The 24,763-nt window shown below is 35.9% G+C and overlaps 1 protein-coding gene across 2 annotated transcripts in view; it reads right to left on the bottom strand.

Moving 5' to 3' along the window:
• Positions 1-1,003: 1,003 nt before the first annotated feature.
• Positions 1,004-24,763, bottom strand: part of TRHDE (thyrotropin releasing hormone degrading enzyme) — a 449,137-nt gene continuing 425,377 nt past the window's right edge. Inside the window, exons 16-19 of one of the 2 annotated variants that reach the window (XM_070788822.1) lie at positions 16,425-16,592; positions 15,770-15,910; positions 9,830-9,911; positions 1,004-3,520 (exon numbers count right to left, since the gene is read on the bottom strand). In XM_070788822.1, coding sequence (XP_070644923.1) covers positions 3,377-3,520; positions 9,830-9,911; positions 15,770-15,910; positions 16,425-16,592 — 535 coding nt within the window. In that variant the 3' untranslated portion in view covers positions 1,004-3,376. Of the gene's footprint in view, positions 3,521-6,163; positions 6,924-9,829; positions 9,912-15,769; positions 15,911-16,424; positions 16,593-24,763 lie in introns of those variants that run through there. The other variant, XM_070788823.1, reaches the window with a different exon arrangement.

The following is a 24,763-nucleotide window of genomic DNA, read 5'->3' as shown; positions in this document are numbered from 1 at the left end:
ATCTCATATTTTGATATGGCTTCTGATATTTGGAAAACCTCCAATTAATGCAACTGACAGATGTTTCAAACATGTCTTTATATTTTAGTTGTAGGAAGAATTTCTTGAAAATCTAAAGTGATTGTAACTTCTGCAAATGACAATTATGTAATTTTTAAGCAGTTCACGTTGCTACTCTGAGCCTGTGTTTTGATCAAACTATTATGGTTAATATAATTTATTATGTTTTTGAAAAGAGTCAAATGAACCAGTATATTGAAAATGAAGTGCAATTTATTATGTGTGCATGCTTGCTCAGTTGTGTCCAACTCTTTGTGACCCGTGGACTGTAGCCCACCAAGCTCCTCCATCCACGGGATTTTCCAGGTAAGAATATTGGAGTGGGTTGCCATTTCTGCCTCCAGGGGATCTTCCCAACCCAGGGATCAAACCTGTGTCTCTTGTGCCTCCTGCACTGGCAGGCAGATTCTTTACTAGTGCCACCTGGGAAGCACCCAGTTATAACATATGGTATAATCTTAATAACCTTGTAAGTTTTACTGTTATATTTGTAAATTGCACTATCACAGAAATCTCAGTCATATGATATAATTATCCTAAAAATAATGTAAACCAAAGTGAGTTTAAATTCCAGTAAAATACATGTTATTGAAACTGAAGAATCAACTTAACGTTGCAGATAATAGCCTTAGAGCTTGTGCTTGTATATGTAAAAAAAAAATACAACAATTGTAAGAACATTTTAAGGGAAAAGATGTAAAAATGGGGAAAACTTTTTATTTACAGGTTACCTAGAGATATTTAATACTTAGGATGGTAAACTTTTAGTCCTTTCTAATTTCAACCAAGTTTTACTGTCATACATATATTGGCACAGTAAAGTTTTAAGCCTAGATGTTGAACTCTTTTAACAATTTGCTATTTCATGCACATGTGTGTGTGTGTGTGTGTGTGTGTGATTTGCAAGACAGACAACGGAGAGAAAAAAGATAAAAACTCTATGTAGAAAATAGAATTTTATGACTACATTTTACAGAATATTCCAAGAGATATCATTGGTCATTTTATTATTTTGAAAATATTACTCATTTAAACAACTAAAAAAGGTTAAAGCTTGATATAATCTTCAACACTGGAAAGGATAAATTATTGAAAAATATGTAGAACAGAAATTCCATCTCAATGCCATTGATATCACTATACTGTTGAACAAGTATGAGGTATTGAACATTGCACATAATTATACACTTAGGATTTGACATTGTAGCTAAACCAGTTGTTCAAGGCCACTAAAATACTGAAGAGGATTAAAATTATTAACAGTGCAGAGGAAAACAGAACTATAAAATCCCTTGTAACTCAAAGCTGGAAATGGTGCTTTCACTCAAAAGAATGTCACAATTACCAAGAATTTTCAGTAATTCACGACACAAAACAAGACAGCCACCTCTAATTTTTAACTTTTCTATCAAAATGAATCCCGTGGTGATATAGGACATATTTTCGACCTGCATGACAGTGATTTTTATAATTGTTATGTTTCAGAACTTACCCCTTAAAGATTTCACATACGTGTGATATGTACTAGTTAAATTTCATCACTTCAGATAGATGGGATGACTTTTAGACTTTATATTAAGCATTAGTATGTCTTAGTAACAACAGATAGAGTCTTTAAAATTCATATATTAATTGAAGTGCTGAAAAAATAGATATGAGTAATAGCAATTAATTGCTAAAAAGATAAAATTCAAGTTTAGATGATACTTGTTCTATGGATTAGGAAATTGCTCCTCTTTATGCAAACTTATAATAAATCTATGGCTCTGGTTTCTAAAATGCCTACTTTCCTCCCCCCAGTGTTCAGTGACTACTGGAGCTAGAAAATATTCTTTCAATGATTTGTAAAATTTGGAGAAGTGGAAAAACCTCAGGAAAACATAAAGTGGTCCACAAACATTTGGCTTATGTGCGATTAGTTGCACTGGCATTTCATAATGGCAAACTTAAAATATGTTCTTTTGAGTATCTAAGCAGTGCTTGGAGAGCTGGCCTACTGGGTGAGAGTACCATTTAAAAACACTTGTGTTACATAATACACAATCAGGAAAAGTATTCAAAATTCTCAGTTAGAACAGAGTTGGCAATGCCAGAGGATGCGCTTTGCTCAAGAAAAGAAACTTTTCATCATAATGGATGGAACTTCTGGCATCAAAGATCATTAAAATCCACCTGAAGTAGGGTTGCTTCATGGGGGATTAGATTCACACAGACCCAAAGGTCAACACATGGAGAGAGTTTTTAACTCTCTGGACCCACCCAACATGAAAAAAGTGGAAAAACAAACACGATGACAAAGAAACACTTTCTCAGCACTGATCATCATTAAGTGTGCTCAACTGTTTATGCAATGGGAAGTTTGACTAAGATGATGACAGAATCTATATTTACGAGGTGAGGCTGCTACTTAGGAAAATTAGAAGAGTGTCTGTACATAAAATTTTGTTTTAGTTCATTTTTATGTAGTGGAATAGACTATTCAGGAAATAGATGAAAAAAATCTATAACAGGTGAGAAATTTATCAGGAAATTGTCAGAAAGGATAGTACTGAGATAAATTCTTTGAAGCATTTTCAAAGTTTGCATACGTTTTAAAAAGAGATAAACTTTCTTTGAGGTGAAGTTTTTGCACAAGTGCAGAGTACAGCATACTATATACATTTGGGCTTCCCTATGCACATATACATATGCACACAGAATCTATATGCCTTTTTAAAAACACATACACAGCTTTAACTCAAAGAAAATTAGTTAGTAACACAATAATCTTTGCAAGACAATCCAAGTGCTGAAATATATGACACCAATCAAAGGGTGATTTCACCTCTCACATTGCCCAGGACTATGACTATAACTCCCTGTTTTAGTTTTTCTTTTGTTGCAACACTGATTGTCATAGATAATCTTTGTGCTTTTGTATAATGCCCATCCGGATGTAACATATATTCACATACAACACTGGACATTTTAAATAAGCATGCTGGAACACAGGCAGGACCATACAACCATGCACAACGTTTTCTGAATATGTTTTTCCATACTGACTGCAACGTCAACATGCACCACTATCATATTTGGTCCTGTACAGCGAGGAATGTACAGCAGAAGCAGTCATGGCTAGATTCACTTGCAAGAGTTTCTTAAGAGAAGAACACCCAGTAGAGAAACAAAACAGAATGAATAAAACCAAAAAAAATCCTAAAATTAAAAAAAAATTTCCTCCCACATGTTAACACTGAAAATCTGGCCATATTCCTCATTCCACAGCAGGTCTTCTCACAAAATTCTGAGTTGAACTGTTTATAAGAGACACATATTAATGTCTCAGAGCTTTTCCTAGCCACTGGAAAAGCTCATCCTGATAAAGCATTTTCCAGCGTACATTGGCTTCAACAGTTTCCACAGCTCTTGAGAAAGAGGCAGCAGCTACTCCGTCGTAGCTCTTCATAAAGTTCTTTAGCTGGAAACAGAAATATTAGAATGGTAAAAAGACAGCATAAGTTATATGTCTAAAGTATATATGTCTAATAACTTGGTATGGGGGCCGATGCTTACTATACTTATCATGGTGATTGTTTCATAATGTATGCAAATATCAGATATATACAGGTATATACAGTGTACCTGAAAATAACACAATATTTTACTATGTTTCAATAAAAAATAAAATGTAAAAATTATAAATTCATGTCTTAAAATGAGCCCATGTCCAACACATATAAACAAGAATCTATTTGAAAAAAAGTGTCACAGTCACTACAGAATGTATATTTAATGTGTGGAGTGAGGTAAGTAGGTATATCTAATATGTGGAGTGAGCTTACAATGAAATTCAACGAAACAGATTTTGTCCATTAGGTGTAATGTAATTTCTTTTGGAACTGAAAGGGAAAAAAAAGAATGATATAACAGTTTAAAGTGTAGCTGCTCAGTCATGTCCAATTCTTTGCGACTTCAATGACTGTAGCCCACCAGGCTCCTCTGTCCACAGAATTCTCCAGGCAAGAATACTGGAGCAGGTTGCCATTCCCTTCTCCAGGGGATCTTCCTCATGCAGGACTGAACCTGGGTCTCCCATATTGCAGGAGCCACCAGGGAAGCCTAAATAACTCCAAGTTTAGCTTCTTGTTTCATAAATATTAAAGCAGATGTATTTAATTCATCTTTCATAATGGGCTGATGAGGTAGTGGCAAAAACTAGTTCTAATAACAAAGCATATCTAATCTACTAGTAGTAGCATTAGTCATTCAGTCATGTTCGACTCTTTATGATCCCATGAACTGTAGCCTGCCAGACTCCTCTGTTCACGGCATTCTCCAGGCAAGAATACTAGAGTCGATGGCCGTTCCCTTTTCCATGGGATCCTCCCAACCCAGGGATCGAACCTGGTCTCCTGCATTGCAGGCAGATCCTTTACTGCTGAGTCACCAGGGAAGTCCCCATAGCTCTGGGTTGGGCTTATTGACAGAGAACATTCAACCCATCAACCTATTTATTATTGGAAATTTTTCTGTCTTGTAGCCACCACACTTAATAGCAGCTATATTCTGGAATTTCTATCTCCTAATCTTTCTCAAGGGCATTCCCTCTGCTCCACCTCAGCTGTCACAGTCCTATTCAGAAACCCATCAACCCTGTCACGGAAAGCTCCAACTCTGTCATAGATGAATACAGTGGGCTATCTGCTACCTGATGTCTGAGACCTCTCCCTTATTCCTTCTGGTCTATCTTTTATATTGCCAGTATACATAAATTGGAGTGGATTGCAGTTCCTTTCTCCAGGGGATCCTCCCAACCCAAGAATCGAGCCTGGTCTCCTGCACTGCAGGCAGATTCTTTACAGTCTGAGCCACCAGGGAAGCCTGGTGAACATGTGTTATCCAATGTACTAATAGCCTTAACACTGAATACAAGCATTAAAGTTAACTTTTTGTCCACAGGGAGAAAAATATTCATCTTTTCTAAACAAGTAGTATGAGTGTTTGACACTATCTTTGCTGGCAAAAGAATACCAAAATTATTGAGTAACAACAACAAAAAATAATGATGCTATGAGTACTGGTTGATAAATGACACTGGGTCACCTGAGTAACTAGATTTAGAAAGAATGAAGAAGGAATGTTCTTCTTCATTTAGCTAGAGAATTTGAGCTTTAATTAGAGTGTGAAAATTTTAAAATGATTCGTCATAATTTTATGGGTATAAGATTTTCTCTAGAGAGCACACACACTTTAGGAATGCACAGGGATTTTATTGCAAGATTAAATACTAGCAGTTTTCCTCTCTGTTTCATATGTCTTAATAATTGGACAATGAATGAATAATTGCACCAATGAATGCAAGGCTTATAGACAAATGTGAAAAATCAACTTGTAACACAGAAGTGTTTATATTGTATAATTAGGATGAGGTGAGATTCATCCCATGATGGATGCCACATGATGAATATACCAGGAGAGAAATGTCATCAAGATTGACTCGGGGATAGGGGCATGTGTGTTGGGGGGCAGGGTGGAGGGGGTAATTTAAAATGGAGTTATTAATAATTATACTTTTCTGAATTAATCTAGAAATTGGTTCAGGGTAGCTTGGTTTGTTTATGACAATATTACTTTGATTTTATGATACATTTTTTTTCAAAGTTTATCCTCTACTTTCCTATAAAGCCAGGTACCTTGGAGCATTAGAAATGGATGATCATATCTCAGAGCTATATTCTTTGTAAGACTTTAAAATCACTACCTTTTAATAACAAACATGAAAAATATTCAATGTGTAACAAAGATTTATCATTGCTGTCCTTAAAACTTATCTGACATCTGACACATACAAAAGAAAGAGGACGAAGGGAAGGGACTGAAATTTATTGATACCTTCAATATATAGCTGTGACATGTACACATAGATAAATAGAAGTCTAATGAAAGCATTCAAATCATATTTTTAAACTTAACTAATTTATCTAATAATTCATTTGAATTTATATATTTATGTTCAGATTCATTCAGTCCATATTCCTAAAGCAACAAATAGTACATTTTTATCTATGTTTTGAATTTTGTGTTTTAATTTATTACAAAATATGCACATTACAGTGTATATTTGTATATTATATCTGTTCATTATGGTGGCTTTATTTACATAATATGTCAATCAGGAAAAAAAATTACATCTACTTCTTTTAAACTATGTTCCACATTATTACATATTTTTCTAGGCAGTCAATGAATACTCCAGACAGTAATAAATGACCTTTTGGTAACTTTGACTCTGAGGAGTATGCTCTTGGCCTTTTGATAAAATAGTAAGCCAGCCCGAATACATGAAGGAAAACTCTTGTCTATCTCAAAGGCAAACTGTGAGGTTGACTATGAATGTGTTATTGACACAAACACAGTAGGTCGGATTATCCTGCAAGAGAATTCTTAGTAGAAAATGTAACTGGAGCGTCTCTAGAGATTCATTTCTTAAATCACTATTTAAGTGCGCTAAATACTTCCTTTGTGAGCTTGGAGAGCATGACGTGACTGATATGCAGATTAGCTGATTCATCAGAACACAGATGGCCCCTTTGCATAGTTGGCATAAACTGATCTTATGCCTCCTACTCCTCCACAACTCTGCTGGTGAACATGTGGTCAGAACAGCCATGTGATAGGTTCTCAGGCAGGATCATAGCACCTTCCAGACCCTGCCTCACTATCAAGGGCATAGGGTAGATGAAGGCATTTGGCGTTCCATTTTGCTTATTTTGGCAGTTCTTCAGTAGATGTTTTGCAGCTATTAGTTTTTTTCATTGCACTTCCTAAATCTTTATGCCATCATATGCTTTTATTTGAAAATGTTCCAAGTTTAGACATTTCTATAAAACAAAATTTAGTAAGATGTCAGAGTTGTTTGTGTTTCCTGTTCTTCTTAGCATAAAATTTCTAGACACGTTTGTTAATTTATATTTTAAAAACATTTCAGTATTTGAAAAAATTCTTAACTTAGGGTACACTAGACCCTAAAACTCACAAAATAATTTGTAATGTGCAACACATAATATACTCTTAGTAACTATGGAACTATCTAAGTGAGTCAAATTAGCTATTGCCTGTTAATGAGGTTTATATTTTCAACACTAAAACTGTAAATGGGATGCCTGTGATGCACAGGAGCTGTATTCTTTCACGACAGTGTTGTGTATAAGGCAAAACAAACAAAGAGTGTTGCAGAGGATGGCTGAATGAACATCAGTATGAAAAATGGCAAGGCCTCTGAGAGTGGATGAGGTTGTACTTCCATTAGTTTAAAATTAAGGAAACGATGTACTGCTTCATGGAGAAATACTGTTCAAATCACCAGAGCCATATAATTAAAAAGAAATGTCCAGTTTCAGGTTCTAGAATGATGCTTTGGGGAAGGACCACAGAACAATGTAAGTGTCTCTACTGAATGCCCCTAAAGCTGATGGGGATCATTAAAATCTCAAATCAGCTTTCAGAATTCATAAAGATGCCAATTCCCTTTTAATCTGTAAACTTTTGAAAATAAGAATATGCTCTAGACAAAAAGAGCACATTGGCTTTTCTGTTTACAAGGCTCATTGGATGTGGGAAAATGAGACTGAAATTTCCTCAGCCTCTTCTAATTTATGGAAGGTGGTCATCAGCAATACAAATTATCCCCCCTCCCACCCAACAACAGTGGTCCACAGTCTTACAGTCAATGATTAGATAACAAAAGTGTGGAAAAGCCTCAGGCTGCAGTTGTTAAACTAGAAAGTCAGTGCAAGTAGCTGCGTCCTGGAGGGATTCATCTCTCAGGCTATGGAGAGCTTGTGTTGTGAAGTTAGTTGCTTTTCAGATAATGGAATAAAAGCCACAGTTGAGTTTCAGTTTCCAGATGACACATTTCATTACAGGGGTATCTTGGAACATTTCACATGGCAATTAAATCAAGTGTAAAAAATTAAATATGTAAGTGAAATATGTAAATCAAAATGGCCATCATATGATAAAATTAATTTAAATGTCCACTTAAAACATGTTTTCCATGGGTTGGGTTATCACCAAAGCAAGGGGAAATGAAAGAGTTAGAGAATAGAAGGAGAGAGAACAGGAGAGACACAATGGAAGAGGAAGACAGGAGAAGAAAGGGAGCCAAAATGAAGATGGGGGAGAAGAGAGGAGAGGAGAGATTTTTCACTTTTTTGTTCACTTCAATGGCTGCACAAGTTGTCACTAAATGAATCTTTCATTCCCAGATTATTGAATGCAAAATCAAAGAGTTAAAACTACTTCATTTAAATACACAAAGCCCTTAGCTTAATTGTTCTTTCTTTTTGCTTCCTTTGGATATGAAAGAATTCCTTCACTTTTAGGTTCTTAATAAAAAATATAGCAAAACATGCACTAGGGCTTTCAAATCCAAATCTTTCAGGGCTGGGAACACAAGTAGCAGGGATAAAAATAGAATTTCAAGTTATTACAGAGACTTAGCTTAGCTCATGGTGTGAAAGAATCCAAGTTGGTGCATGGAAGATGATCATACAAAATTGGGCAATATTCGGAGATATTAAGGACGGATGAAGGCTGATGCTTCTGGGGGAACCTTGCTCAATGGGGTTGGCTCTGGGTCACAGCATCAGGCTTTCTGTCAGTGAAAACTGAAGAAACCGTGATTCTCAATGGTATACTTCAGCTATATTTTATAATTATAGGTGAGGAGAGGCTAAAAAGTGATAAGTGTTTGAAGTCCAATTCATTTTAATCAGTGAAATATTTAGCTCCTTCCTCCTACCTAGTTACGCACCCCCAATCTCACATCCCTCTAATAGAGATGTGAATTAATGGTCACAAAACCAGCTGGTTTAAATTCCGGAGACGTAAACCAGAGAAAAAAGAAAATGTTAGATATTCTGCAAACTGGACTTTAGTCCTTAAGAAAAAAATAAGTTCAATTTCATTAAGGAAATTCACTTGTGATGGTATTCAGCTGAATTTGAAACTATTAATCTTAATATATGTTGTCAGATAGAGTTACTTCCAAATGTATGAATTTATTCCATTTAACAAAACAGAGAGTATGATGCATATTATCTTATCCAATTATCATTCTTTTATAGACCTGACCATAAAGCAATGAGACTCAAGGCCTGTACCTCAACAGCAATCTTAGTTCTGCATATCTGAATGCTGAGTCATTGTGACAGGATAGTTTTAATGTTCCAAGGATCCTAAACTTGGCTCACAGAGTCAAATGAGGAGCAGCTGATTGGGAAGATTTCTAGAGTATATTTGGAGTCTCCTGTTTTGAGAATGACTGGAGCTTCCCCAGTGGACAGTGGAAAAGAATCTGCCTGCAATGCAGGAGACCCAGTTTTGATCCCTGTAGGGAAGATCCCCTGGAGAAGGAAATGGCAACCCACTCCAATATTCTTGCCTGGGAAATCCCGTGGACACAGGATCCTGGTGGGTTATAGTCCATGGGTCGCAAAGAGTCGATCATGACTTAGTGACTATACAACAACAAACAACATTTTGAGAATCATTACATTCAAGTACCTTTCACAGGCTTAATATTTAATGTTTAATATGTTAGAAATATTTTTGCAAATAATGACTGAAGTAGTCTTTAGCATGAATGTGTATATGTGTGCATGTATATGTGTGTATGTACTTTAAAGGAATGAGTATGAATTTATTGGAAAGAAGTGGTTGAAGTCTATCTATAATTTCATAAGTTTACAAAAGAAAAAAATTACATTCATCTTAAAATATTTACCTCTTTCAGTTCACCTTCAGTATTAAGAAATTCTGTAACACCACTGATAAGTTTGGAATTCATAAATAATGCTTCTCCATACCTTGAAAGATTAAAAAAAGAAAAGTCTTAATGTTAAAACAGGCAGTAATTTAGGAAATACTACTACACAGATTTTTTAGAATCCTTCTCATGAGCTCCATCCCATCTCTTAATGCTATTCAAGGCTATTTCCCTAGGGAGTGGAGAGGTGCAAAGAGCTGTGGCTATGGGACGTCATCAAGTCATCCTGATTGGCTCACAGTGTTTCAAAGAGATCTACATTATCGTAAATTTTTAAAAAGGGAGTCCTATGATATTGTTATTAGGAATTACTATTACATTTCCAATATGAGGCCTGAAGAAAAAGTATTTTAAAACTTTTAATTTTAAAGCAACCTGAGTCACTGTAAATAAGGATTCCACCAGAAACATGACTGCAGAACCAACTTTTAGAATTATCCATAAGTCACAGAAATCCTTTGGTCTGGTCAGCCCAAACTGATGTTGGCATTATTTTCTACTTCATTCCTAGAAACTAAGCCAACTTTCTCAAAAAGGCTCCCAAAAGATTAGCATTTTTTCATATGAGCATTAAAATAAAACACTGAATTTTTCCTTTGAATTTTACAATCTTTGTATCACAAGCATAATTATTTGACTCATGACCTAAGGTAAGAATACTATGTATCAGCAAGCTGAAAAGATTTCTCCTTTTACTGATTGTGTCTCCTGTGCTAAGGGTACCTATCACAGGATATCATACTCTTTGAAATTAAAAAACAAACAAACAGTACACTAGGCTAAACTGGAAGCAGGATCAAGATGGCTGAGTAGAAAGACCCTGAATTCACCTTCTCCTATGAACATGCCCAAAATACAACTGCATAAAGAACCTAAGAACGACTTACCGTCTATTCATTGATGATAAAAACCCTAAACAAATGAGTGGGAATGCACAGACTTAATAAAGGTCATATATGACAAGCCCACATTTAATATCATACTGAATGGTGATAAGTAAAAGTATTTCCTCTGAGATTGGGAACAAGATAAGAATGACCGTTCTCACAACTTTTATTCAACATAGTGTTGGGAGTTCTGGCCAGAGCAAACAGATAAGAAGCATAAAGAAAAGGAATCCGAACTGGAAAGGCAGAAGTAAAAGTTTCACTGCTTGCAGATGATGTTATACTATATCATATATACTATATGGAAAACCCTAAAAACTACACACACACACACAATTATTATACTATGTGAATTCAGTAAAATAGAAGGATACAAAATTAATAACAAAAATCAGTTGCATTTCTATACACTAATACTGAACTATCATAAAGACAAGTTGAGAATTTTTTTAAAAGTACACTAAAGATATTAATGAGTTTTTAAAAGCAAAAATCCAGCCTTCATTACAAGAGGCTTTCTAATGCTGTCCCTATCTGTGGGAACTTAAGTAATTTAGTTTCTGGAGCCTTAGTTTTCTCATCTTTAAAATGAGGGGTGGGAGGTGCTTATATTGGCAAATGATATCACAGACAAGGGCTTAACCTCTAAAATACACAAGCAACTCAGCAACATAAAAAACAAAAACCTAACTGGAAAATGTGCAGAAGATCATAATAGACATTTCTCCACCTTATACTGCTCAGTATGCTGCTGCTGCTGCTCAGTCGCGTCAGTCGTGTCCGACTCTGTGCGACCCCACAGATGGCACCCAACAGGCTCCTCCGTCCCTGGGATTCTCCAGGCAAGAACACTGGAGTGGGTTGCCATTTCCTTCTCCATTGCTCAGTATGGTCATCATTAAAAAGTCTACAAATAACAAATGCTTGAGAGGGTGTTAGTTGCTCATTTGCGACCAACTCTTTTGGACCCAAAAGACGGTAGCCCACCAGGCTCCTCTGTCCATGGAATTCTCTAGGTAAGAATTCTGGATGCTTGGGGCTGGTGCACTGGGATGGCCCAGAGGGATGGGTTGGGGAGGGAGGAGGGAGGAGGGTTCGGGATGGGGAACACATGTATACCTGTGGAGGATTCATTTTGATATTTGGCAAAACTAATACAATTATGTAAAGTTTAAAAATAAAATAAAATTGGAAGAAAAAAAAAAAAAAGAATTCTGGAGTGGGTAGCCATTTCCTCCACCAAGGGATCTTCTCAACCCAGAGATCAAACCCGTGTCTCCTGCATTGCAGGCAGATTCTTTACCATCTTAGCCACCAGGAAAGCTTCCCAGGTGGCACCAATGGTAAAAAAAATATCCTCACCTCCCCAGTGTAGGAGACATAAGAGATGCAGGTTCAATCCCTGGGCCAGGAAGATCTAAAGAAGGGCATGGCAACCCACTCCAGTATTCTTGCCTGGAGAATCCCATGGATAGAGGAGTCCAGCAGGTTACGGTCCATAGGGTTAAAGAATTAGACACGACTGAAGTGACTTAGCATGCACCTATGCAGAGAAGGTATGGAGAAAAGGGAATCCTCCTACACTGTTTGTGGGAACGTAAATTGTTATAATTACTGTGGAAAATAGTATGGAGGTTCCTCAGCAAACTAAAAAGAGAATTACCATATGATCCAGCAATCCCATCCCTGGTAATATATCCAGAAAAAAATATAATTCAAAACGATATCTGTACCCCTATTTCAATAGCAGCAGTATGCACAAGAGCCAAAACATGGAAACAACCTAAATGTCCATTGACAGACAAATGGATAAAGATGCACATATATACAGTGGAATACTACTTGGCCTAAAGAGGGAGGCTAAACCATGCGACCATCATTAATTGCTATAATTCTAACATTGAATTGGGAAATGATTCAGCTCTAACATTGAATCCATGGGAAAAGTTGGCTAAATAAAATAAAATAGACATTCAATAATAATATAAGTATTCATTAGTAATCAATATGTGGTTACAAAAATGGCCAACTGTACAGCAAAGTGGACAATCCTCTTCAAAGAGTGTTTTGCTTATACTTGCAGTCATGTGGAAAAGAAAAACAGTCAGTCCTTTCCTGAAGGTTATGTACTATATAATATTGTAAACAGATTATTCCCAGTTATTATGGTTAAATGAGATGAAAATAAAATTATATACTGTTCAGAGTTCCTTTAGCTGTGGGGTCTCTGGAAAGGCTTCCAGGAGATGATGACAGATGGATTGAATATGGAGTAATTTCAAATATCAAGGAAGAAAGCAATTTTAGGCAGAGATCAGATCAGTTGCTCAGTCGTGTCCGACTCTTTGCGACCCCATGAATCGCAGCACGCCAGGCCTCCCTGTCCATCACCAACTCCTGGAGTTCACCCAGACTCACGTCCATCGAGTCAGCGATGCCATCCAGCCATCTCATCCTCTGTCGTCCCCTTCTCCTCCTGCCCCCAATCCCTCCCAGTACCAGAGTCTTTTCCAATGAGTAGGGAACCAATGCACAAAGGCAAGGAGGTGTGAAACACCACGGTGTTTGCCAACAACTACAGGCATTTGGTACTGAGGGTATAAACTGTGAGACTGAGGATAACAGAATGAGAGGTAGAAGGGTCAGTAAGACAGGAGCTTAGATTTTCAACACGGCACAGAGTATTGAAGGTTTTACAGGAGAAAATGTCATTTTTGCTTTTCAGAGAGATTCTTGGGACAAAGGGAAGTGGTGGGTGTGTGTGTGTCCACGCATGCATACATGTGTGCATATATGTGGCAGCATATGTAATTAGAGACAGGAGACAGTCATTAAGAGTACTAACAAGGGATAAGAACCTTCACTAAGGCAGTGGTAGTAGGAAAGAGAGGAAGAATTCGAGAAACATTTAGGAATTGTCAAATTGATAGGACCTCAAGTCTAAATGTTACTTTTTACATATATCAAGGAAAAAGGAGAACTATATGTAGATTTCCAGGTGCCCAGCTTGAACAACTGGTGGATGGCCATCTATTTACTGAGGAATGAAGATGTAGAAAATGATGGTTTAGCTTTGCAGGTACACCTCAGTAGGGGATCTCAACAAAAAAACATCTTTCATAGAGTGACGCTTAGGTGAAATATCTGAGCTAGAGGTGTAGATTTTGGAGTGATTCAAACTGTGAGAGTAGCTGGCAACTAAAACCAGGGAGAATCTGCAGGCCAAGTAGTAAGGAGAACCTTGGACTGTTCCCTCATGAACTTTGATGTTCCAAGATGGAGAAGGGAGTGGAAGATGAAGAAGACAATTCTATTTGTCAAGATAAACACAGCTCTATCTGTAGAAATGCTGAAACTTCACCTTTCTACTTTTTTGAAAATTAACTTTAGTTTGAGAGCCGTCTTAGGTTTATGGAAAAACTGAGCAGAAAGTTGAGTTCCCAAGTGCCTCTTCCTCCCTCTTCAGAGTTGTAGCTAATATTGATGTCCAGCTAATTAAACAAAGAGGTCATTAGACTGAGGGGGTTCTAATGTTATCTCTCTTTCTACCTTTTGGTTAGAGATGATGTACTTTCAGTGAAACAAAACAGACATATCAGGAACCGAATATTTTAGGTAGGGACTATAAACTATATAGGCATTATATGGAACTCTGATTTACAAAACCACTCCCTAAAGACAGACTCTGCATTGGTAGATATTTGATACTCTTTAAAGTCAAATGCTTGTATATGTATATTAATTCCATCTGTGTCTGACTATTCCTTATACTATGTGCATGACAGTAAAGCAAGTGTAAATCATTCTAATTTCTGAGCTGAAAATACAAGAAATAGAAAGGAAAACAATGTGCCATCTAGGAATGTTAGTGCTGTCTAACAATGAAATATCTACAGATAGAAATGTATTTTATTATTAAAAGTAAGTTCAAACTGAACTCTTTATACAAGGTCAACCAATAACAGTGTACCTTTAAAAAATAAAATTTATATACCGGCTTTTAACAGATAGAACAGTGGGTATGCTAAATGTCTGGGAACATTTAAGTATGAGAACATGTAGCATTTACATGCTCTATAATAAATTTAATTTTTAAATACCATAGAAATTATCAGAGTAATACATTAACATTTATTATAATATATTTAAATATATGATGAAATATTTTCTAAAACAGAGTCTGAAGAATTCTCAACATGAAGCAAGATGGCTCAGGAATGAATTCTACTGCATCTAGAATTATGCAGTGATTCAAACATCCCTCCTCTATATCATGGCTTTACTTCAGATGTTTTATGATATTTATATTTTTAAATATTTAAACAATTGTATAGAAGCAATTACAGTTTCCTTGTTCTGTGTGTGTGTGTTAGTCACTCAGTCATGTCCGACTCTCTGTGACCCCATGGGCTGCAGCCTGCCAAGCTTCTCTGTCCATGGAATTCTCCAGGCAAGGACACTGGAGTGGGTTGCTATTTCCTTCTCCAATGTGAATTTTAGTAGAAGTATTTTAGTCGCTAAGTTGTGTCCGACCCTTACGACCCCACAGACTGTAGCCCACTATGTTCCTTTGTCTATGGGATTCTCCAGGCAAGGATACTGGAGTGGGTTGCCATTTCCTTCTCCATTTCTTGTTCTAATACCATTACATATGATTCATAAATCATTTCTTCTACAACACACTCAGGATATCGGATTTTAATGATACAATTTCTTCAACCTAAGACAGTTTGATAGATTTTCCGGGAAAGCTGCAATGCTAAACTTTTTCACTCTGCACATTTCCATACATAATTATGGTTATCAATCTTTAATAAATGAATAATGTTATAGAACTGTTAAATTAATTCTGAGCTTCACAGGAGTGGCAACGCCCATCTTGGCTGACTACTTCAAAATCTAATTCTATTATCTGGATCTTGCTTCTACCACAAAAAGTTGGGTCTTTATCTCTCAGATATCACCTTTGATTTACTCACTCCAGTAAGAATGATTGAACTCTTATTTTTACCTGGTATTTAATATCTTCCATTTATCTCTAAAAAACTTCCAGGCAAGGTCTCGGCCATGTGGATTTCGAGCTACATGGATTATCACATCAATTGCATCTTGATCCAGAACCACCTCAGAATTCAGTGATAGATTTAGAAGCCTTTAAGGATAGAATTGCAGAGAAATTTTTAGTTTAATAACAAACTTTTCTTTACTTATCAGAATTATATGATTTAAGTTATCACAATCTTCAAAGAATAGTCCATGTAAACTTTACTAATAAAAATTTATCAATAGAACAATTCTGTGTTTATAAAAGGAAGAACAAACTCATAACATTTTAATTGATGTATTAATTAATGTCTGAAAAAATCTTGTAGGTGGTTAAATCATTATTCTGATTTAATGATGAAAATTTGCTTTAAAAATTCTTTTTAATAAATACTTCAATTTTATAATGAAATATTATCTTACATACATATAAATAACATAAAATAGTTAGAAACAAACCTTTCAAATCAACAAGCTTTCATCATATTAATATCTCAGTTTTCTTTAGCTCTAGAATGATATATTTTAGAGTAGCATATTTAAGGAAATAAAAACAAGTTCAGTACAATTTGATTAACAGAGAATACTCTCATTATACAAATTTAAACATTTAATTGACCCACCTATTTAATAAATTCCTGTCATCACTGCAAGTTAAGGCTTCCAATAATATTTTCTTTTCGGAAATGGCCGTGGTAGAGTGGAATTTCATCCATATGAATTCCCAGACATCCTCATCCAGCAGTGACACTCCTGTGCAGTAGACGATGTCTCTAACATTTAGTGGTATTCTAAAGAAGCAACCCATGTGGTTTTCTGTTAATTAAAGCTTCATAATATTGAAAATAAAGACAAATGCTGCCTTGCTACAGTCAGTGTTTTAAAAGATGGTTTTGGTAATTAGATTTACCTGAAAGACAATAATACCATATAGTAACAATATTCAAACTATTCACAACTGAATGAATAAAAGAATGTATTTTATTTAATGATATTCTTGAATGTAATTTTTCCACTTTTGAAATTATATGGACAAAAATCAGAACATAAAGGGTTTTTTAAAAAACTTTTTTTTGTATAGGAGTCAGACATAAGTGTTTAAAGAAATACAAACAAGGCATCTTATATTTCAACCAACATAAATATACTTATGCTCTCAGAATTATTAGACCCAAGAATGATGAGAAAGTACTGGATGAAGATGAAACAAATACCTCCTAAACTCTGAGACATTATTTTTCTAAAATTATTATTCTCAAATACCTCTCCGAATTTGGGAAGCTAGAAGATGACTAACACAGATAATAAATAAAACATAAGTAGCACAATTTGAGAATGTAGAAAACTCTTGTTCCTATGTTTATAAAAGTGACTATAAAACATAAACTAAATTTTGATTTTGACTTCAAACTAAATGTTATGGAGGGAAACTCTTAGTCAATTCAATTAATCTTGGCTATTTATAAGCTATAAATTCTCATGGGTACATTGCCATGGCAATTACTTTTTTACTACATATTATTCTTTCAAGTTTTTATATATTTCCCACATTTTAAAAAACTCAGATCTCTGAAAGAATACTCCAATACAGTAAAAAGTTAAAAATGCATTTCTCTTTGTATAATATTTAGTAATCTATTATTAAAATTTCTCATTTATAATTTGAATGTGACTAATAATAAGAAATGTTTTCTCTGTATAACAAGATGAAAATCTCTTTTAAATATTTAGGACCTTGACAGCCCAAACACTGCTTTGGTTAAAGGAGAGCTTAGAAAATGGGAGGAGGCACCTGCATGACTACAAATGAGATGGTCATCACTCTGCTGGGAAAGGTCCGTACAGTCAAAACTACGGTTCTTCCAGTGGTCATGTACGGGTGTGAGAGTTGAACCATACAGAAGGCTGAGGGCCAAAGAATGGATGTTTTCAAACTATGATGCTGGAGAAGACTCTTAAGAGTCCCTTGGACAGCAAGGAGATCAAAGCAATCAATCTTAAAGGAAATCAACCCTGAGTATTCACTGGAAGGACTGATGCTGAAGATGAAGCACCAATTCTTTAGCCACCTGACTTACTGGGAAAGACCCACATGCTGGGAAAGATTGAGGGAAGGAGGAGATGGGGACAACAGAGGATGAGATGTTTGCACTGAATCACTCACTGGACATGAGTTTGAATAAACTCGGGGAGATGGTGAAGGACAGGGGAGCCTGATGTGCTGCAGATGATGGGGTAGCAAAGAGTCAGACATGATTTAGTAACTGAAAACAACAAAGGTGATCTTCATGTTTTTTTGTTAAGCAGCTAAGTAGGCTACAATCAAGATATTAAACATTGTGTATCAGGATACCAAGTGTATAGAGTTGTTAGTACTATCATACAAAATTCACAGTTCCTAGAAATGGCTAAAACTACATCACTCTGTCTCTTCCTACCAATAACTAAATTGTTTGGAGAAACGTTACTTTAGTCTTGCTGACTGAGTCTTTTCTTTCTTTGTAATATTTGAAGGCAAGCATTTTATTTGTTTGATTTGTTTTGTTTTTGAAGAAACAAAGAAGTATAGATATCAGAAGAAGCCAGTAAAGAGTTTCATACCTCTCTCAGCCCTGGAATCCCTTGAAGAAAGTACCCAGAATAGTATTCCTAAAGGTGGCGAAACCTTATTCCCCCTGCTCTGTTCATGCCCAGCTTGGGCTTCCCTGGTGGCTCAGTGGGTAATGAATCCTCCTTCATTGCAAGAGACCTGGGTTTGATCCCTGGGTCAGTAAGATCTCCTAGAGAAGGGAATAGTTACCCACTCCAGAATTCTTGCCTGGAGAATCCCATGAACAGAGCAGCAAGAGTTGGTAACAACTGTGTGTATAAAACTTTTTTTCATTTGCACACAGCACATCTGAGAACACTAAGGAAACATTACCATCACATTTTGAAGAGTGCATCAGTCCCGGTAGATACAAAAATGCCTCCATCTTTACTAACTGCCATAAGAAAGTAAAAAAATCTAGTCTTTTGTTAAATCAACAGCTAGAAAAGTAAATGAATCTTTGCCTCCAAATATTACAGGCTATTGAGCATAATACTGTATTACTGTCATGATTTTGGCCAAGAGATTGCTATAAAATTTGCCAGAATTAACAATAAAATGTCTACTTAAATCATCAACTCAAGGATCGATATATATTAGATCTAATATTAGACCTAATAGTAAGAGCTTATTTTTTCAAATAAATTTTTAAGCAGTTAATATACCAAAAAGGTCAAGGATAGAGACCACTGAATGAGGTTTGTTACTGCTTAGGAAACCAGTCTCCAATATCAAGCAGAAAGGCATACAGAAATATAAAAAAGGCAAAAGAAAGAAAGAAAAAGAAAAAAGTAGACATTAAACTATGTTCCTTAGAAATAACTTGTGTCATGTACTATAGTCCTTAGCAACAGTCCATAGTTTTGTAATTCAGTAGTTATTCCTGGCTGATGTTGAACAATGTAAGAGGCAGACCCACATGAATAAATGGACTGGTTGGTACAAAGTCCTAAACAGTGGCTTTAGGGGCATCAGAAATAGAAAATAAGACTTTCATGCAATACTGCATCCCAGGTTACCTATCTTATTTTATCTGGACTATACAATAATATCATGATATTTGTATTATAATAAACTTCATTTTGCAAGAGAGGAAACTTTTCTGAGAGAGAATATTTTGCACTATAACAACTATAAAGTAAGTTGAAAACCAGGATGACTTATACATGAAAATCTTTCCTATTTCTAGCAGCTTAGAGATGGCTAATGATGATGAAAATAAAATATATTGATTTCTGTTAGTAATAATAATCAGTAATTGTCACTGAATGTTGATATTTCTTGTTCAATAAAACACTATCTTATAGAAAGTAAGAACAATAAAAATTTTTAAACAGAAAAAAATATATCCCTTAAAGGGATACAATCACCAAACCCTGGATCTAATCAGTAGGCTAGCAAAGTAATACCAGTGCAGCCAGTCTATAATTCCCTTAATGCGGAACTGGCTGAAGCTGTCACTTCTACCCTCTCTTTTTCATTACGTTCTTTAATCCACAGTTTGATCAGTCATCTTTGAGGAATATTCGACACCAGCAAGAACGGTTTTCCAACAATAAGCTTCCGTTCACCAGAATCAAAGTGACAGTTGTTAAAACAGCCTCTGGGTGACTGAAAAGACATAGGCAGGGGGTGCATTTATAGAGATGTTGTGTAGCAGTATGGTCATACGCAGAGCAAGGAGAAGAATCTTGAAAGGGCACCAGGAAGGAACTGCTGGATGAAACAACAAGATAGATCATCCTGAAGGAAGCTAACAAAAGTTGTCCTGGGCAAAGGAGGCCTTTGAAAGCAAAGCTGTCCAGAATAGGGGCAAATTCTGTTTTTGAAGCGGCAGCCTCAAACCAAGAGACAGATCATGCAATTTGGACGTGCTCTGCAAGAACCCACAGGTCAAGTTTCAGGCTCATGAGCAGCTGTCTCCCTATGCACAGCAAATGCATCAAATTTGATGTTGATGAAAATGAGACCCCCATTTACATATATAATCTAAAGCCTGCTGATCTATTGAAAAATAGCCCTTTGTCTCAGTTATATGGGGTTTCCCTGATGGCTCAGTGGGTAAAGAATCTGCCTGCAATGCAGGAGACACATGCATTGCGAGTTCAACTGCTGGGTTGGGAAGATCCCCTGAAAGAGGAAATGGCAATACACTCCAATCAATATTATTGCCTGGAAAATCCCACGGAGAGAGGAGCCTGGCAGGCTACAGTCAATGGGGTTGCAAAAGAGTCGGATACAACTGAGCAGGAGCACAAGGATGTCAGCTACAAATCCTCAAACTTAAGGAAAGAAATAGCTCTATCAGCAGATACTGGGAGGTACACTTGTTTAAAGATTCATAAGCCTCCTTAGAAGAGCAAGGACAGAGTGGATTAGCCAGAAAATACTGCTCTGATTTTTCTAGCGTTTCTTCCCAACCCATCAGCTTCTTATCTTCCTTACCCACCTACCAGTTAAAGAATCAATATCTGGGTCATAAAATTACTTATACTCATCACTGAAAATAAAACAAGATGGGTGAGCACTAAACTTGCCAAAGGCCCTTGGTTCCCAATGATTTCCATTGTTAACGGAACCCCCTTTCATTGCTAAATTTGTAAAGATGTTCTAATAACACTTTAGCAAAATGATTGCTCTGGGGACAGTTTAAGATCTCTTTGTATAAACCAAAGTCATTAGGAACAGATAAAAAAGCTCGTTTGTTTGTAAAGCATGAGCTGAAAAACCCACAGCACCCACAGTTATGAATAGTACAAATAAGTCCTGTGAGATTCTTGATATTAGAATTACAGGGAGGGAGAACATGGAAATTGTTTATGAAAATGTGAATATCCTCACAGTCATATCTCTTTAACTGCTGCCTCGGAAGTAAATCTTTTAGTGGAATTTGATCACGTGGGAAGGAAAGCTGTGCTTGTTTTTCTCTAGGTATGGTATGCATTGAATACAGGATTAGAGAACTGGACTTTGCTAGCTGCCTTCCTACAAGATGAATGAGCCAAAAAAGGAAGTGTTTTTATCTTTCTAGGGCACTAACACTGCAGAAATGATTACCTAATTAGTCTAACTGTACTGTATTTTTTATTCTTCTTTCATTTTAAATAGCATGATGACAGAGTTCATTTGTATGTAAAAGTTCTGAAATTATACAAGTTGCATATATCATGTTGAAATAATTTTTTTATATTTTGGTGATATGTTTAATCTTTTTTTTTACCTTGCCAAAAGCAAATGCCTAAAAACTAAAAACTTTGAGGTAGAGGTTAAAAAATTAAGTACTGGGAAGATTAAAGGCATCCATCTTTAGGAAAAAATTTTTACAGAGTTAAATAGTAATGGTGATGTAATGGGACTAATATTTTAAAACATAGTAAATTTGTACTTTAGTTATTAAATGGAAAATTGTGAAGTAGGCTGGTAAATTAACACAAATAACTAGAAAAATTTCCAAAGTTTTTGCTATGGAAGTTTTCATTGCTGCATTTTTTAAAGTGAAAAATCAGAACATCTAAGAGAGAGGATATATGTATAACTATGGCTGATTCATGTCAAGGTTCAACAGAAAACAACAAAATTCTGTAAAGCAATTATCTTTCAATAAAAAAATAAATTAAAACAAAATAACAGTAAAGAATTTGTTTAAGATATAAATAACAACTAAGAATTATATCAGATTAATATTGAATGATATGGTAAAATACTTTATCTAATGTGATGAAATGTATTATTAAAGACAGAGTATTATACATATATTAATATAATATCTCTATGCTAATCTAAAGAAAAATGATAATTTGTATGTTAGAAGAAAGACTGAAAGGATAAATAAGAGAATATTAACATTAGTTTCTGGGATTGGGGATTATAAGTAATTAGAATTTTTAAATCCACGTATTTCAAATTTAATGATTTAATAACTTTCACAGTTACTTTGGAAATAAATAAGTGTACAATTACATTTATAAAGATAAAATTCTTGGAATAAAATATATTTCAATATAAAAATGCTATTACTAATACATAAAAATAATTATGATGATACAGTTAAAATATCTCCCAGGGGAAAATTACACTTACCAAAAGAGAAAAGATCACACTTTAAAATAAAATTTTGATGCTTAATCATGATATGGGTTCATTTAAGCAGGTTTTTAGTAGACCTAATTGGACTAGTAACTGTCTTTAGTACCAGGCAAGTCAAGGTCATTGCTTTGGGCTTCACTTTTTACCCTAATTGGACAAAGGCTTTTAAAGTACATGAGTTCTAAGGTCCCTTCCTGCTCTGTTAGTACAAAGCTTCTTTTCATTAGTGGTTGTATTAACTTTGAAATGTGCATTTAATTATTTTCAAAGACAATAAAAAAGATTTTTCAAATCACTAGCCTCTTCTTTCAGTGGCACTACACATACCATTGATACCGAGTGGGCCTACCATTTAATTCACTGTAATTAATTTTCAGTTAACTACATCATTTGAAATATCATTTACCTATTCTAACTAAAAATTAAAAGACAGCCATGGTCGAGGCTTCCTCCACCAACATTCTATATCTTGTTCTGTCTTATACTTACAAACACTCTAACTTCTTTCAGGGCACACAGTCCTAGACTTTAAAATACCTGACTGAAAAATAACCTGCATTATCAAAGGCTGGCCCTGTCCATTTTGTCTTCTACGCTCACTTCTCATTCTATCTTGAGCCCTTGGTCCCTTGGCTGCTGCTAAGAAAGTCATAGTGAATAAAAATTAAAGCTATATAGAGGGAATGTGTGACTTCTTGCACCTTCCTGTCAGTCTCATCTGGAAAATGGGAATAATAATTCCTTAGAGCATTGTTGCAATGATTAAATGAAATAATGTTTCATTTGATATTCACATGATAATGGTGCATATCAAGAGTTCAGTATGGACTTCAGATAAATATTGTGCATAGCCAAATACAGGGGACATAGAAAATTGTCTACATTCAGAGAAAATAGGTATGAACATAGAAAATAGGTAACAATAACATTCATCATCCTCTTCATCATTTTTATTGCTACTATTATTAAGATGCAGTGGCAACAAATACTCCTATCATTCTCAAATGAGTACTGGACTAAAAAGAAAGCAAAAATAAAGGTTTCAGCCAACCTTGCTAAAAATGAAGGATTAATTATAAAGGTCATGAATGACATACATCTCAGGTTTAGGGCATTACAATAAAATCAGATCAGATCAGTTGCTCAGTCGTGTCCGACTCTTTGGGACCCCATGAACTGCAGCACGCCAGGCCTCCCTGTCCATCACCAACTCCTGGAGTTCACCCAAATACATGTCCATCAAGTCGGTGATGCCATCCAGCCATTTCATCCTCTGTTATCCCCTTCTCCTCATGCCCCCAATCCCTCCCAGCATCAGAGTCTTTTCCAATGAGTCAACTCTTTGCATGAGGTGGCCAGAGTACTGGAGTTTCAGCTTTAGCATCATTCCTTCCAAAGAAATCCCAGGGCTGATCTCCTTTAGAATGGACTGGTTGGATCTCCTTGAAGTCCAAGGGACTCTCAGGAGTCTTCTCCAACACCACAGTTCAAAAGCATCAATTCTTCGGCACTCAGCCTTCTTCACAGTCCAACTCTCACATCCATACATGACCACTGGAAAAAACATAGCCTTGACTAGATGAACCTTCATTGGCAAAGTAATGTCTCTGCTTTTCAATATGCTATCTAGGTTGGTCATAACTTTCCTTCCAAGGAGTAAGCCTCTTTTAATTTCATGGCTGCAGTCACCATCTGTAGTGATTTTGGAGCCCAGAAAAATAAAGTCTGACACAGTTTCCACTGTTTCCCCATCTATTTCCCATGAAGTGGTGGGACCGGATGCCATGATCTTCATTTTCTGAATGCTGAGCTTTAAGCCAACTTTTTCATTCTCCACTTTCACTTTCATCAAGAGGCTTTTGAGTTCCTCTTCACTTTCTGCCATAAGGGTGGTGTCATCTGCATATCTGAGGTTATTGATATTTCTCCCAGAAATCTTGATTCCAGCTTGTGCTTCTTCCAGTCCAGCGTTTCTCATGATGTACTCTGCATATAAGTTAAACAAACAGGGTGACAATATACAGCCTTGAAGAACTCCTTTTGCTATTTGGAACCAGTCTGTTGTTCCATGTCCAGTTCTAACTGTTGCTTCCTGACCTGCATACAAATTTCTCAAGAGGCAGATCAGGTGGTCTGGTATTCCTATCTCTTTCAGAATTTTCCACAGTTGATTGTGATCCACACAGTCAAAGGCTTTAGCATAGTCAATAAAGCAGAAACAGATGTTTTTCTGGAACTCTCTTGCTTTTTCCATGATCCAGCGGATGTTGGCAATTTGATCTCTGG

The sequence above is a fragment of the Bos indicus genome, chromosome 5 (genome assembly GCF_029378745.1).
Source record: "Bos indicus isolate NIAB-ARS_2022 breed Sahiwal x Tharparkar chromosome 5, NIAB-ARS_B.indTharparkar_mat_pri_1.0, whole genome shotgun sequence".
In the NCBI taxonomy this organism is placed as follows: Eukaryota; Metazoa; Chordata; class Mammalia; order Artiodactyla; family Bovidae; genus Bos; species Bos indicus.
This window is presented reverse-complemented; position numbering and strand designations above follow the sequence as displayed.